Source organism: Elephantulus edwardii, unplaced genomic scaffold (genome assembly GCF_000299155.1).
Source record: "Elephantulus edwardii isolate Elephantulus edwardi_28Jun2011 unplaced genomic scaffold, EleEdw1.0 scaffold00085, whole genome shotgun sequence".
Taxonomy (NCBI): Eukaryota; Metazoa; Chordata; class Mammalia; order Macroscelidea; family Macroscelididae; genus Elephantulus; species Elephantulus edwardii.
In genome coordinates, this window is record NW_006399835.1 from 13,462,154 (window position 1) to 13,478,928 (window position 16,775).

Here is a 16,775-nt window from a genome sequence, read left to right on the forward strand (position 1 = left end):
GGAAGATGCAAACTTTCACTGCACCCTGTATGCTTGGGAGATGCTCCCCAACCTCATCTATAATTTAAGAGGAAACAAAATGTCTGGTAATTTGTTGCTATAAAGATAACAGGAAACACTATTGGACAATTCTACTTTGTCACTTGGGGTTGCTATGAGTCAAAATTACCATAGTCGTGTACAGAACAATAACATGCATGTGGGTGGCATTTTATTAGAGCAGAGGGATTTCTCTGTTTTATTAATAACACTATGTTATAGAAAAGCACAAGAACAATTGTCTGGTGAGTTTTCAGAGCCTGTAAGTTGCAAGGGAAGAGACTATCCATCTTTCTATTATGGTGGATTCAAACTGCCTACCATTGGGTTGGCAGCAAACTCTACTCACAAGACCACAAGAAATACCTTGTTATCACAGCATGTGTCTTAATGCAATCACATTTGACATTTTCAAAAGTGTCTACAGAATCAAGGAAGCACAAATGGATAAAGATTAATAACAACGTTGTGATCACCGAGGCAGATACATGGACAGACACAACAGAGCAGACAGAGAGAAAACCTATACCCTGAATTTAGACTTCCAGGCTTGTAAAATATGAGTAAATAAAATTGCTGTTTATAAAGCCGTACACTTTATTTGGTGGATGACTTTAAAGTGATATTTCTGTTAGACCATCACTAAGGAGATAAGACAATAGGAATCCATTTTCAGTTAAGACTACAAAGGTGAATCTAGTCTAGTCTACCAAGGTAAGGCCATTTCTGATATTTTATGGGTTATCAGCGAGAGAAATAAAGTCAGTAAGCCAAAAGAAAAGTTGGCTTATTTTTCCTTTCCTTTTATCCAATTTATCCTTTTCCACAAACAGATATTAACATAATAAAACAAAAATGGCTTAGGATATAGCTTTTTGTGTTATTTCTAATATGAAATATTTAAAGGTATTAAATTGATCAGAAGGTGTCTGGAAAACAGAAACTTCACAGAGTTTGAACTTTTGGCATTTGCACATTATAGGGGTTACATGGCAGACATACCTGTTCTTCCAAAGCTTTCCAATCTTGACTACAGTTTACTTTTTGCAGACTTTGTAATACTGGCTCTTCATTTTCATTAAGGGTGCACAGACAGCTTGCTTTTGGAGTTCCCGCTTTAATAAAGAGTTTAAAAAAATTGCTAAGAAAGTCACAGCAAATAGTAGTTCCTTTACAATCACAAACTCCTCTGCAATGGGGCTTCACAGCTCCTTCCATGAAGGTGTGGACCAACTTTATTTCTCCATCCCTGAATTTGGTTTGCCTATTGACTTGCTTTAACCAACAGGACATGGAAGAAAGGAGTGTGTGTGTGTGTGTGTGTGTGTGTGTGTGTGTGTGTGTGTGTGTATTCCACAGCCTTGGCCTTAAAGTGGAGCTCTCATGACCTAGTGATAAGCAGCTAGGCTGAAATTCCAAAGGCACACAGTTCAAATCCACCTGCTGTTTCTCAGGGGAAGGATGGGCAATCTCCTCCACGTGATAGGCTGCCTCTGAAAACCTGTGTGGGGGTCAACTAGACAGTAAACAACAACGGGTCTTAAGAAGCTTTGAAATGTCAGCCTTCACCGTCTGGGCCAAGTGCCCTGAAGTCTTCATGTAAGGAAGCAGATTTAAATTACTGCAAGATGAGAGGCCACATGGAAACACTCTAGCCAACAGTCAGTACCAACATCCTCTCCATGTAAACGAGGTGATTTTACACCATTTGGTGAGCCTTTCTGGTGAATTATGAATCCTCTAAATAATTGTTGTTTTAAATCACTAAGTCTGGGATGGTTCCGTAAATCAGGATCAGATTACCCAATAAACAAGGTGCCAACCAACTGTCACTGTATCACTTTCGAGTCATAGTAACCGTCCCTCACATCTTTGAGCCTGCAAATCTTTATGAAGGAGATTGTCCATCTTTCTTCTGACGAGCTGCTGGTGGAGGCAAATTTTCAGAGAAGCTTGTCTTCCAGTTAGCAGTGCGACATGCTATGCATGACCATAAGAAAGGTACAACCACGTTTAAGTGTGCCTTCTCTCCAAATTTATAGAGAATAATTTCACATGTTCCTCATGATAAGCACAACTATACTGATAGAAGCAATATTAACAATTCCCACTGCAAATTGTCTGTTCCAACTATTTGACAGTGAGTTTAGTTGAATTTGACAATAAATTATATTTTGACCACAGGAGAAGAGGCTAGACAGTGAATCATATGTTGATCTCTTATCCTTTATCAAAATTTGGGTAATATCTAAAAGTAAAGACTTTCACCACATTTCACTACCTCTTAGATGTTGTCATATGTTAGATACTGTTTAGTTGAAAGGTACTCACAGCTGACTCTCCATCAGGTTTTCAGAGGCAGTAAAGCTCACAGGAGGTTATCTATCTTTCTCCACTGAAGCAGCTAGTGAATTCAAACTATGTGCCTTTGTGTTGGCAGTGTAACTCCTTTTACCATTAAGCCACCAGAGCTCCCTTGCCTTGTGAATATTTTATTTTACTAGTTGCTTGTTGAATCATTGCTAGAATTACTGCCTGGCCCTCCTTGCCACAATGTCTACATACAATTAATGCTTAGGATATTGTTAAAACGTTTCCTCTGTTTTTTGGGTTTTTTTTCCCTAACTTTCTTCAGGACCAGCTTCGGACCAGATGCTTCTTAAGGCAACACAACTGGAAACACTAAAGTGAAAAGCAAGTCTTAAAACGTTTAGCTTAGAAGATTTGAGTCATGTTAACTTATGTGATGGCACCGCTTGTAATCTGTGACATAATAACCTCAGACATATGTTTCCAAACTAAACTCAATGCCATCAAATTGAATTCAATTTACATCAGTGTAAAGGACAGAAGATGACAGTCCCACTCTGTTTCCAAAGTCATCGCTTTCAATGAGAACCATTTGCTTCCTCTTTCTCCCAAGAAGCCATTGGTAGGTTTGAACCCTTTCAAGAAGCAGCCCAACCCTGAGCATATTGTGCCACCAGGACTCTTAAACATGACACAGAATATAAATACTTTTTATGTAGGCCCTATTTCAAATACATATTATCTATGAGTCTATCTATTGAAAATCATTTCAAAGTATTTTGTACTTTGGTTTGTAAAGTTAAATAATTAAAAGTAATCAGTAACATAAAACTAAAGAAAAATTTCCCCATAATTTGGATATGTGAAAGTTATGCTACCAAGTCAAAGGTGGATGGGTGATTTTAATCTGTGGCCCTCAAGCCTGGTCTTAATTGTTTTTGGTCAAACATTCTTCTAAGTGGTATACAACTGGTCTATCCATTTGCTGTACAGAGGAAACTCGTGGATGCTGTGATGCTGAATGATCACTGTGACAATGATGTGTCAAATGTGATAATGGTTACCCATCGTGGACAGTATTTGGTGGAACTCCTTGATTAAAGCAAGCTTGGAGGCAGGAGTAACATCCACTTCTGAAATAGCTTGCCTCCAGAAACTCTAAGTTATACAATTGTTCAGGTCTTTCATTCCTAGGGTCGCTATGAGTCGTCTACGACCCGACAGCATTTAGCAGCAAAAACTTTAAAAATTATCTTAAAGAAAGCTAAATTAAAAAAGTAAATGTAATAAACATATTTCTGTAATTGTTTAGAAAGTAAACAAATAAATGAAATCTGATTCTATCACCAAAAGTGGTTGGTATGTATCAAATAAATATGACACTCTTGATGAATATGCTACTGATACATTTTTGCTGATTCTGATTCTACAGTACAGAATTAACTTTTAAAAAATTTTTATTTTATTATTTTTATGTGTGTGTACCATCAAATCAGATCTGACTGGTACAAGAGGAGATTGTCCCTCCTTCCTCGGCAGAGCATCTGGTGGATTTGAACTGTGAGCCTCTGGGATTGCAGTGCAGCTTCTTGCCACTAGGCCACCAGAACTCCCCAGAATGAACTTTTTGTTAATATGGAGTAACTTTTGTATACTGGGTATTTGGTAAGTTATTATGAGCTACACAACACACAAATTACTACATATGGACACATGATACACTATAGGAAAGAACTATAACACAGATGATGTCTCCCTTTAACTTTTTGAGCTTTCAGTCAAGAGGCTGAAAGAACCTCTGTAAAGAATCAAACTAGAAGATCAACTCTATGGTAAAGCCAATTCCAACTTATGAAGCTCCTATAGACAGAAGGAAACTGTCTCATAGGGCTTCCAAGACTATACATCTTTACAGAAGCAGACTGCCTCATTTTTCTCCTGTTGAGTGGTTGGTGGATTCAAATGACCAACTTTTTAGTTAGTAGCCTACCATTTTAACTACTGTACTATCAGGCCCTTTTATGTAAAGAAGGAATTAGAAATACTTAGAAAGTGTGTCTACATAGCCCCTTAGAATATGGAAGGTAAGGAAATACACAGAAAAGAATAGAGTATAATTAGTCTCTTAAAGAGTCTTTGACATAAAGCAAATGCTAAAACAAACAATGCAATGCATCTCCAAGGTGATCTTACCATTTCCATAAATGGATATAAAATTAGCTCTGTCATTTTGAGCATGCAATTCTGTGAAAAACAGGAAATAATTTATGGGAAAACATGAGAGGTAAGGGATTAAATCAATGAAAGTCATCATAAACAAAGGACAATATTCAGGAAAAGTTGCCATGATGGACTCTGTCAAGAAAGGAGTCTGTATGTTTTCAAATGCATAAGTGACTTGGCAACACCTAACAACAACAATCTCAGGAAATAATGCCCACTGTAGCACCGAAATCAAACAAGTCACTAAAGACCTGTGTATCATCAGAAAGCGCATTAGAAATAGGCAAAATTATCTATCACCTTCGTCTTGGAATGCCTCTTTGTAAAGCTGAGGTTTTCATAAGGAACTTTGTTGTCAAGAAAGATTATATATTTGCAAAGAGGACTTGGGGGGAGGTAGGTAATTATGCAACAATGAATGAACATTTTAAAAAACGTGAGCTGGGGGAAGGGAAAAGGAGGGGAAGGGGTAAAATGTGCAACAACGAATGAATAAAAATCTATCTTCTGTGTAAATGTCCGTTAAAATAACAAAATAAAATTTTCTTTAAAAAAAATAAAGATGTTAAGAAGCTAAAGTTCTTCCAAGATAGACAGCTAAAATGACCTAGGAGAGAAATTGTTTAATATTAACAGACTAGTCTGTGCATCTCTAGTTGGAAAAATTAAGCCTGACAGTAGATACAATATAAACCTATAATATGGACTAATTTAAATCCAACTGACTAATTTATAAGTATATACAAACTACGGATTCATTTCTGATTAAAGTTAATACTACATAAGTTGTTGCCCTAAATTTTAGATAGCAGAAATATTAAAATAGCCAAGCTATTTATAAAAATTTCCTTGATACTTGGACTTTGATTGAAGGGCCATATGTGTAACTCAGCTATAGAGATTCTTACACCTAAAGAGAGATGATTGACAATGAAGTGACTGAGATTGTTAACAGCTTCGATTTGCTTGGCTCTACAATAAACATTCTTGGTATCAGCAGTCAGGAAATTAAAAGATGAAATGCATTGTGAAAACCTGCTGTCAGAGACCTCTCCAGAGTACTGAAGAGCAATGATGTCAGTCTGGAGACTAAGGTATGCCTGATCCAGGCCATGGTCTTTGCAATTACATACTATGGGTCAGAAAGCTGGACAATGACTAGGGATGATAAAAGACGTAATGCTTTTCAGCTGTGGTTCTGGAGAATAGTATTGACTATATCATGGACCACTAGGAGAACAACAGTTTTGTCCTAGAGAGGGTAAGTCCATGCTGCTCCTTGGAGGCAAGGATTCTGAAGCTTTGACTGACATACTTTGGGCATGCTGCAAGGAGGAACCAGTCCTTGGAGAGGGACGTCATGCTTGGAAGGGTGGAGAGACAATGCAAGAGAGGAAGACCCTCAATGAGATGTATTGATTAAGTGACTGGATAATGAGGGTAAATTTGTCAGAGGCAGTAAGGTTGGCACAGGATAGAGCAGGGTTCGGGCTGTTGTACATAGGGTCACACTCAACAGCACATAACAACAACAAAGAGATATTTGACAAAATTACATACCATTTGCAGTGTTTTCTTCACATGTTTCTTTGGAAGGTCCATATCTCCCTACTGGAATTCTTTGAAATGTGAAGTTGTTCACTTGATCTTCTTCACAGAAATTGACTGCAATGGAAATGTTTTTTTATAAAAAATCACCATTAGTATATACATTTCCCCCCAACTTGAATCCAGACAAAAATTAAAATTCAGAGCCTACCCATAGCATTTAATCTAGTGATAATAAGACTTATATAAGCCTAATGGCCTGCTAGGGACTTCCATACTTTTTATCTAGATATGATTACTGATAACAGAGGCACCAATAGGTTACATAGGAGCTCTGGTACCTTGTTGTTAGAACTCATCAAGTTGAGTCTGACTCATAGTGTCCCTATGAACAACAGAGCTGAATCCGGTCCTATCCAGTGCCATCCTCCTAATCTGTGGTACACTTGAACCCATGGCTGCAGTCACTGTGTCTATCCACATCATTGGGAGTCTTCCTCACTTTCACTGATCTTCAACCTTGTGAAGCTTGATATCCCTTTTCAGTGAACAGCCTCTCGTGGTAACATGCCCAAATTATGAAAGATGAAACTTTGACATCCTTATCTCCAAGGAGAAATCTGATTGTACCTTTTCCAAGATATATCTTTCTTTTATTTGTTCAGTCCATAGGATATTCAGTACACTTATCTAAAACCACAGCTCAAAGGCATCAGTTCTTCTTCTTTAGTCATTGTCCAGCTCTCTAAAAGCATAGCAAGCAATTGAAAAGACCATGGATTGAATCAGGCACAACTTGGTCTCCCATCTGACACCATTGCTCTCCATTATTTTAGAGCAGTCCTTGACAGTGGACTTGCCCAAAGCAAAAGGTGTCCTGATCTCCTGATTGCTGGTACTAAGGCTTTTGACTATGAACCCAAGCAACATTAAATTATTGGCAGTTTAAATCTTTTCTCCATCTATCATGATGTTGCCTATTGATCCACTGGTAAGGACCTTTGTTTCCTTGATGTTGAGATGTAATCCATATTGAAGGCTACAGTCTTTGATCCTCTGCAGCAAGAGATTCAGGTCCTCCTCTCTTTCAGTAAGCAAGGTTGTTTTATCAGCATTACGTAGGGTATTGATATGTCTTCCTCCAATCTTGATGTCACATTCTTCTTCACAGTGTTCAATTTCATGAATTATTTGCTCAGCATACAAAGTGAACAGGTATGGAAATAAGCTATATCCCTAATACACATTTTCCCTAATGTTAAACCATACAATGTTTCCCTTCTTCCTGTCATACAACAGCTTCTTGTTCTAGGTGTAGACTTCACGAAAGCACTATTAAGTGTTATGGGATTCCCATTCTTCTCAATGTTAGCAATAGTTTGATATGATCCACACCGTCAAATGCCTTTGCATAGCTAATAAAACACAGATAGACATTATTTTTATATTCTCTGCTTTTAGCCAGGATCCATTTGACAATTGCAATGATATCTCTGGTGCCAAAGCTTCTTCCAAAGCCCTTGTGATTGTTGCTGTTAGGTGCCATTGAGTCAAGTACAACTCATAGCAACCCAGCTTGAACTTCTGACAGTTCCCTGTCAATGTTTTGTTCCAGTTATTTTTTTATTATCTTCAGCAATATTTTGCTTTCATGTGATATTAAAGAAATTGTTCAGTAATTTCCATATTGTTTGGATTACCATTCTTGGTAATGGAAACAAATAGTGATCTCTTCCTGTCAGTCAGTCAGTGAATTGTCCTTTAAAATCCTGGTATGGTTAGCATATCCAATGTTGCGCCTGTTAGCTAAAACATGTCAATCAGTATCCCATGTATTCCTGTGGCTTTATCTGTGCCAGTGTCTTCAACATAGATTAAACTTCTTTTGTTATCATGGGCTTTTGTTCATATGGTACTTCCTAAAATTTTTCAGTGTCAACCAATTCTTTTCAGTATAGTGATTGTGTATATTCCTTACATCTCTTTTGATGATTTCTAGTTAGTTCAAGATTTTGACCATAGCATCTTTCTTGCAACTAGAAACTTAAATTTATTCTTCAATTTTGTAGCTTGAGAAATGGCTGGGTGAGTTCTTCCTTTTCTATTCTCTTTTTGTCCATTTCATTATATTTTGTTTTGTCTCCTTGGGATATCTTTTGAATTATATTCAGGTCTTTTTCTATTAATTTTATTGAAAATTTACAGAGACTTTGGATTTCCATTCATTCATTGTTGCACTTTTCTCCCCCGATTGTTTTATAATGCCTCCCCCCACCCCCAGGTCCACTCCACTATGTAGCCTTCGCTCTAGACTCCTGTCATGACAATAATACCTAATCACATATTCCTTTTAAATAGTATTCTCCTTCATCTGTTTCAATGCAGTATACATTATTTATCCCATCTTTCTCAGTCTCCCACCAATCCTGAGGTCAGTCCTGTTTTACAACAGTGGCACTATGCAGTATTTGTCCCTTTGTGACTGAGATATTTTGCTCAGCATAATGTCCTCCAGGGTCACCCATTTTTAATAGTATTACATGAGTTCCTTGTTTCTCAATGCAGCATAGTATTCCATTGTATGAATATACCACAGTTTCTCTATCTATTTGTTTGTTGATGGGCATTTAGGTGTGCATCTAATCAGCTCATTTACTTCAGCATCTCCTTTCTTTGTTTTTGGCGTCTCAATATTCTAATGCAATTTTCATAATTTCTTCTAACCTCTTTTAACGAGGAGATTAAAAGGAACTCTGGTGTCCTTGTAGTAATGAATTGCACTGCCAACACAGAGGCATGTGGTCCGAGTTCACCAGTTACTCCATGAGGGAAAGATGGGCAGTCTCTCCCCATTTGATTTCCAGTTTCTGAAAACCTGCTGGAGGATCAGGTATCAGTCGCTTCCAACTCAACAACACATAACAACAACAGGGGGTTAGAAGGGAGCTCTGGTGGCTTGGTCTATAGGAAATTGTGCTGCTGACTCCAGGAGTGTACCTCTCTATTGGCACAAGTCCATCGGTGACTCTTGATGAAAAAAAAAATGCAATGTCTTCCCATACAATCTACAACTTCAGAAACACTATGGAGGCCCTGACTCAATGGCAATGGGTCAGTAGGTTAGATAGCAAGTTAGAGTCTTCTAAATAAGGCATAATGTATAATTGGATAGAAGAAGAGTATGGATATCATCAAATGATAATGTATCAGATTGGTCGGGATCTTGAGGATTAAAGATTTTATAGTGGCAAAGGGCATCATGAAGATGTGGTTCAAATAACAATTGGCCTAAGTGGGTTCCTATGACTCCCCAGTAAAAGTGCAAGAAATGATAGGAGTTAGGCTCCTGGGGCTCTGTATGTAAGTAGAAAGCACAAGGTATGCAGAGTGTAGGGAAGCACATTTTAAATTAAAAATTAGTTTTGAATTTTTATTCTAAGACAACAACGATCAAAGTCAAACTACTGGTCTAATAATTTTCGGATTTGCTATGAACAGCCAAGCAGCATCAAAGGAAATTCTTTAAGAATATGGCTTGCATCAAATATATTTAGACATCTGGGCAAGCTCTCCTGCATTTTTGCTTGATCTGGATCCTACATCTGGCTCGTTATCATCTGACCTCCAGTTCTTTGTCCTTGTCTGCCAGTCTTAGAGTCATTAGCCCTCAAAGTCAATTGCGTGCTGTCTGATCTTGAATTCATCAGCAGTTACATGAGTCAGGAGAAGCATCTAAACTGATGACTGACCTTCCCGTTTAGGACTTGTCACCCTTCATATGAACCATTTCCTTGAGACAGCTAAATTTATCCATCCACCTATCTATCTACTTGTTAGTTGCTTTCACGTCAACTCCTATGGGCAATGGTCCTAAACTTTGTCCTAACATGTGCCATCCTTATCATCGTTAATATGCTTGAACCCATTGTTACAGTTACTATGTCAATCTACCTTACTGCCAGTTCTCCTCTCTTTAACTGACTCTCCACCTTTCCAAGCATGATGTCTTTTTCCAAGGAATTACCTCTCCTAACAACATGTCCAAAGTATGTGAGACAAAGTTTTAGTATCTTTGCCTCTAAGAATCACCCTGGTTGCACTTTCTCCAAGAAATATTTGTTTGCTTTTGGGGGGAAGTCCATGAGATATTCAGTACTCTTCTCCAACACCACAACTTAAAGTCTTAGATTCTTCTTCTGTCATCCTTATTCTTTGTCCGACTTTCAAATACATAGCAAGTAATAGAAGAAACCATGACTATATACAGTTTTCCCCCTCATTGATTTTTCTTCTCTAGAGAATCTAGCCTCAGACAAGTATCTATCTTAATAAGAAGCCAAATCTTGACTTCAGATCATTCAAATGTTTAAAATTATGATATTGAATTTTGTTAATATGATTTATTGAAAGCAAGAGTAGCATCTACTTTCTAAACAGCATGCCTCATGAAAGTTGATGAACTTTGATAAATGTCAATAGTTACAGAAATGCTTCAAGCCTTTTATCATAGGGTCACTATGAGTCGTACTCAACAAAAAGGCAATCAACAACAACAGCAATATGGTATAAAAAGTCTTGATGGTATATCGTGTTATAAGTAATGCTACTAACCACAAGGTCAAGGGTCTTATTTATCCAAGGGAACAAGAAGGAAGAGTAGTCACTTCCCATAAAGGTTTACAGCCTTGGAAATCTGACAGAAAAGTGCCTTGAATCAGAATTGACTTAAAGACAACGAGTTTGGGTTTAATAAGGTATATTATCAATTAAAAGAACCTAAAGGAATAAACTCCAACATTATCCTCATTTAGATACTGAATTTAGGGGCAAAAGGGGAAAAAAAACCGTTCAAATGTGGATTTACAGAGAAACTTCACATTGGGAGACAGACATGGTATTCTGAATGCTCAGGACTATAGCCCAGGAAAAAAGTTCAATAACTCACTATAAATCAGTATAACTCAGTATAAACCAATAAAATTTATTTTAAAAATTTATAAACATATTTTAAAGCTGTTGCCATTAAGATTATTGTTACTGTAATTGTTAGCCACAGTTTCCACAGTTTGCTCTGTTGTCAGTCACAAGAGTCACCCAAACCTCACACCCTGATAGTATTTTGAGTGACTTACCAATTGTACATCTCAGACCTCTCCATTCATCTGTACAAACACACCTGCCGTTTTCCCAGGTTCCACCGTTCCTGCATAGCTCCACTGGGGTGCTCGATGGAGGGGCATATGATCCTAAAATATAAATATCAATAAAAAGCAAAATATCAAATGACATGGCTGATTAATTTCTCAATTAAAAGGTCACATAATCTATGTGTAAAGCCATTCTTTATCATTACAGAAAAATCACCTCTGCAATATCAAAATTACACACTAAAAATATACTTAGGCATGTAAGCCTTGTTAGATGTTACAGATTTAAGAAGTTAATTTGAAAGGCACAAAACTTTAGCTTAGAAGATTAGAATCACCTTAGGGAAAGAACATTTCTGTTATGTATCGTGAAGTCAGAACTGACTCATAACCGACCACTGAGCAGGTTTTAATATGTAGTAAATAACATGGGAGTCTATAGCCCATCTTTCTCCCATGGTGGGAGATGAGACAGAGAAATAATGAAGAAAGCTAAATATACAGGCAAATCAAATCAACATGTAGACTTACACATGCTGTAAGAATTCGGAGGACAGACAGGGCAAACATAGTCAGAGTGTGGTATTCTGATTGAGTTTTAATATTAAATCTAGAAAAGTCAAGTAAAAATAGTTAGATCTATTAAAGAGAATACAAAGCATCCTACACACACACACACACACACACACACACACATGCACACCATAAAGTGCTGATGTATCCAAGGTATGGAAAAAAAATAAATAAAATCATGAGCAGTAACTCTATATGAAGCAACTGCAAAGCATGCACTACATTGGGAGGAGTCTTAAGATTTAAACTTGTATTATCTTAGAGATATATCAAAACAAGAAGGCAATATAATCAGTAATGTGTGGTTTTTGTTTGCGGGGGTTGGGTTTTTTTTAAATATTAATTTTAATGAATATTTACAGAGACTTTGGATTTCCATTCATTCATTGTTGCGCTTTTTTCCCTGACCACTCCTCCCCCCAGTTTGTTCTTCTCTTTGGAAAGTAAAAGAAAAATTCTTTCATTGCTATACAATCCCTCCCCCCAAGTCCACTCCACTCTGCTGCCTTCATTCTGGACTCCTGTCATGGCATTACACCTAATCACATTGAAATATTATTCAAAATGGGTGACCCTGAAGGACATTATGCTGAGTGAAACATCTCAGTGACAAAAGGACAAATACTGCATAGTGCAGCTGTTGTAAAAGGAGAATGGCATCAAGGTTGGGGGGGGAGACTGAGAAAGATGGGATAAATTATGTATACTGCATTGAGGTAGAAAACTGTTTAAAAGGGATATCTGATTCGGTATTATTGTCATGACAAGAGTCCAGAACAAAGGCTGCAGAGAGAAGTGGACTTGGGGGGAGGGATTGTATAACAACGAAAGAATTTTTCTTTTATTTTTCAAAGAGAAGAGCAAACTGGGGGGAGGGTTGGGCAAGGAGAAAAGTACAACAATGAATGAATGTAAATCCAAAATCTATACATTTTCATTAAAATTAATAAATAATAATAATAATAAAAGAAAGCAGCAAGCAGCTTTAAACACTGTGAAAAAACAAAGTAAGCCTTCTCAAAAAAAAGCAGAGACTATTCCTGACATCATGAATACACCAAACTAGACAGATGACTTATGTTGATATGGAGACATTCAAATAGCTATGAATGAAAATACACATGATGGAAGAAACAACAGAAGCCAAAAATAAAAGAAATAACCTGGAAGTAGAGAACCAGGAAAAGAAAAATACTGAAGAGGAGTTAATTGAACAGCTATGGAAGAAGGAACAAATGATGGAAGAAACAATTGAAACCACTAAGAAATGAAATTATCCATAGACACCAACTCAGAAGAAATACATTGATGAGAAGGAACTTTCACTACTACAGAAAAAAAATGCAAAAAAATGGAAGAAAGAATTGAAACCATAGATAAAGAGGTGAAAGAACTTGAAAAATCATAAAACAATTATGAAATAGCATCTCATCCCAATAAAAATAGCAAAATTTAACAGAACAGCAAACATCAAATGCTGGCTAGATTGTGGAGAAAATGGAACCCTTATTCACTGTTGGTGGGAGTGTAAAATGGTTCAACTGTTGTGATAAGTGGTGTGGTGCTTTCTCAAAAAGTTGCAAATAGAGATACCATTTGACCCACAATTCCATTACTGGGAATTTACCTGAAAGAAACCATAACTGCCACCCAAGCAGATATATGCACACCCATGTTTATTTCAGCTTTGTTCACAATAGCAAAGAGCTGGAAACAACCCAAGTGCCCATCAACAAATGAATAGATAGAGAAGCTCTGGTATATTCACACAATGAAACACTATGCAGCATTGAAAAACAAGGAACTCATGAAATATTATGCAAAATGGATGATCTTGGAGGATATTATGCTGAGTGAAATATCTCAATCACAGAAGGACAAATATTGCATAGGGCCACTGTTGTAAAATGGGACTGACTTCGGTGTTGAGGGAAGAGAGAAGGAGGGGAGGAATGATGTCTCTTGATTTGAAATAGATGAAGGAGAGTACTATTTAAAAGGGATCCATGATTGGATATTATTGTCGTGACAGGAGTCAAGAATGAAGGCTGCATAGTGGAGTGGACTTGGGGGGAGGGATTACATAACAATGAGAGAGTTTTTCTTTTTCTTTTCAAGGAGAAGTGTGAATTGGGGGGGTAGGGAGAAAATTGCAACAATGAATGACTGGAAACCCTAAGTTTCTGTAAACTTTCATTTAAATTAATGAGAAAAAAAATCATCACAAGATAGAAAAGGTGCTGCTAACACAGTACTGGAAATAACAAAGACGCATTACAAAGCAACCCTGAATATTAAGACTTAAATGGCAGAAGTTCCAACATGTGTGAAGAATAAAAAAGTGGAACAGAAGAGATGGAGCAGAGAGCCAGTGAGCTGGAAGATGAGAACTAACAGAAACATTCAAGAAGAAAAATTAGAGATGAAACATAAAAAAATATGAAGAAAACATTAGAATCATGTGTTATGATATCAAAAGGAATTGCATGCATATGACTGGAATTACAGAATATGGGAGGGATAGGGAAATCACTTAGAAAATTGTGTAAGAGGTACTCGAAGAAAATTTCCCAGGTATTAGAAAGAATGAGGAAATACACATTCAGGAAGCTCAGTGAACACCAAATAGACTAGACCCAAAAAGGAAAACATTGAGACATAACACAGTCAAATTCTCCAAAATAAAAGAGAAGGCTAGAATATTAGGAGCAGCACAAGAAAAACAGAGCCATCACCTACAAAGGAAAAGCAAGTCGATTAAGTTCTGATTTTTTCACCAGAAACCATATAAGCAAAAAGACAATGGAATGTTATATACAAAAATTTGAAAGAAAACAATTGCCACCGGAGGATCCTGTATCCAGCAAAACTCTACATCAAATAAGAAGGAGAAATAACACCTTCTGCAGAAAAGAAGGAATTTATGAAAACAAGACCAAGTCTACAAGAACTTTTAAGAGAAGTCCTTCAAACAGAGAAATCAAAGGAAAGTAGATGGACCATAGTACCAAGAAACAACAAAAAAAAGAAACACAGCAAAATGGCAATGATAAAATCTGGCCTGTCAATAATCACACTTAGTTTGGGTGGACTAAATTCATCAATCAAGAGGAAAAGAGTAGCAGAATGGATAAAAAAAAAGAACAAAGCCCACCAATATGTTGTTCAAAAGAGATGCATCTAAAAAATGAAGAGAAAGATAATTCAAAATCAAAGGTTGGGGAAAAAAAATATACCAAGCAAATGGCATCCACAAAAAAGAATCTCTAAGACTTCAGAATGAAAAACACCATAAAAGATAGGTAAGGGCATGATATAAGTATTAAAGTCACAATAGATCAAGAAGACATAACATTGATCTGCTAAATATATAAAAGAACTGTTAACAGAATTGAAGAAAGAGACAATAGTGGTGGTGGTTGTTTTTAGGTGTCGTTGAATCAGGCATGACTCATAGAGATCTTATAAACAAAAGAACTGAATTGTGTTCTTCCTTGCACCATCCTCACACTTCCTGACACAAAAGTGCATTGCTGCAGTCACCATATCAACCCACCTAGTTGAGGGTCTTCCTCTTCTTTGCCAACTCTCCACCTGTCCCAATATCATGTCCTTTTCCAAGGACACCTCCTAGCAACATGTCCAAAGTATATGAGGCAAAGCCTCATCATTCTTGCTTCCAAAGAGCACTCTGGCTGAACATTCTTCAAGACATAACTGTTTATTCTCTTGGCCATCCATAGGATGTTCAATACTCTTCTCTGACACCACAGCTCAAACGGGTCAATTCTTTTTCTCTCATCCTTATTTATTGTCAGACGCATGCTAGTAATTAGATTCACCTTAGTGGCCAAACTGACATCACTACTTCTCAATAATTTGGAAGGTCTCTAGTTGCAGATTTTCCCATTGCAATGTGTCTCCTTATTTTCTGACTGCTCATACCAAGAGTGTTAATTGTGGATCCAAGCAAGAAGAAGCTGTTGACAATTTCAATCTCTTCTTCATCCATCATGACATTGCCTACTAGTCCAGTGATAAGAATCTTTGTTTTCTTGATATTGAGATGTAATCCACATTGAAGGCTGCATTCCTTGATCTTCTGCAACAATTGCTTTAAGTCCTCCTTACTTGCAGCAAGCAAGGTTGTGTCATCTGCATAACACAAGTTATTGATGAGTCTCCCTCCGATCCTGATACCACACTACTGTTCAAACAGTGCAGCTTCTCATATTATTTGCTCAGCAGATAGATTGAATTAGTATGGAGAAAGAATACAACCCTGGTAGACTCCCTTCTCAATTTTAAACTGTGCAGTGCTCCCCTACTCTGTTCACACAAGCCTCCTGGTCCAGGTATAGGTTCCACAATTCACACAATGAAATATTATTCAACACTCAAGAACAATGATTTTGGAAAATACTATGTAACTTGGAAGAGGCTAGAGAACATTATGCTTAGCAAACTAATGCAGTCTCATATGGACAAATACTGCATAAGACCTTTATTGTAAAAATGAAAATATAACTAGTAAACATGTACAAGAATCAAGGCCCAGAGGGATGAGGATAGGTAGATATGAAACCACAGGCCTGCACAGTTTAGTGGGTGGAGAGAGTAGGGAAGCAAATGAAAAGGATGGGGGTGAAAGGGTATGATGGGCAAAGTCCAATGGTGATTAATTTTATAAAACATAATGCAATCCAAAAACTTCTCCAACAGGATAAAAAGGGAAGCCACAGGCTGCTAAAAAGTATTTGGTAATGACATGTCAGATAAGGGACTTATATATAGAATTTATAAAATACTTGAGCACCACAATAACATAAAGGTAAATAATCCAATTGACAATTGGGCACAGGATATGAACAGACACTTCACTGAAGAAGACATTCAGATGGCCAACAAGCACATGAAGAAATGTTCAAAATCCCT

The 16,775-nt window shown here is 37.1% G+C and overlaps 1 protein-coding gene across 1 annotated transcript in view; it reads right to left on the bottom strand.

Annotated features, from left to right (window-relative positions):
- Nucleotides 1–16,775, bottom strand: part of GPR128 (G protein-coupled receptor 128) — a 120,946-nt gene that overhangs the window by 77,462 nt on the left and 26,709 nt on the right. Inside the window, exons 2-4 of the mRNA XM_006890040.1 lie at nt 11,253–11,366; nt 6,133–6,237; nt 1,042–1,154 (exon numbers count right to left, since the gene is read on the bottom strand). Coding sequence (XP_006890102.1) covers nt 1,042–1,154; nt 6,133–6,237; nt 11,253–11,366 — 332 coding nt within the window. The remainder of the gene's footprint in view (nt 1–1,041; nt 1,155–6,132; nt 6,238–11,252; nt 11,367–16,775) is intronic.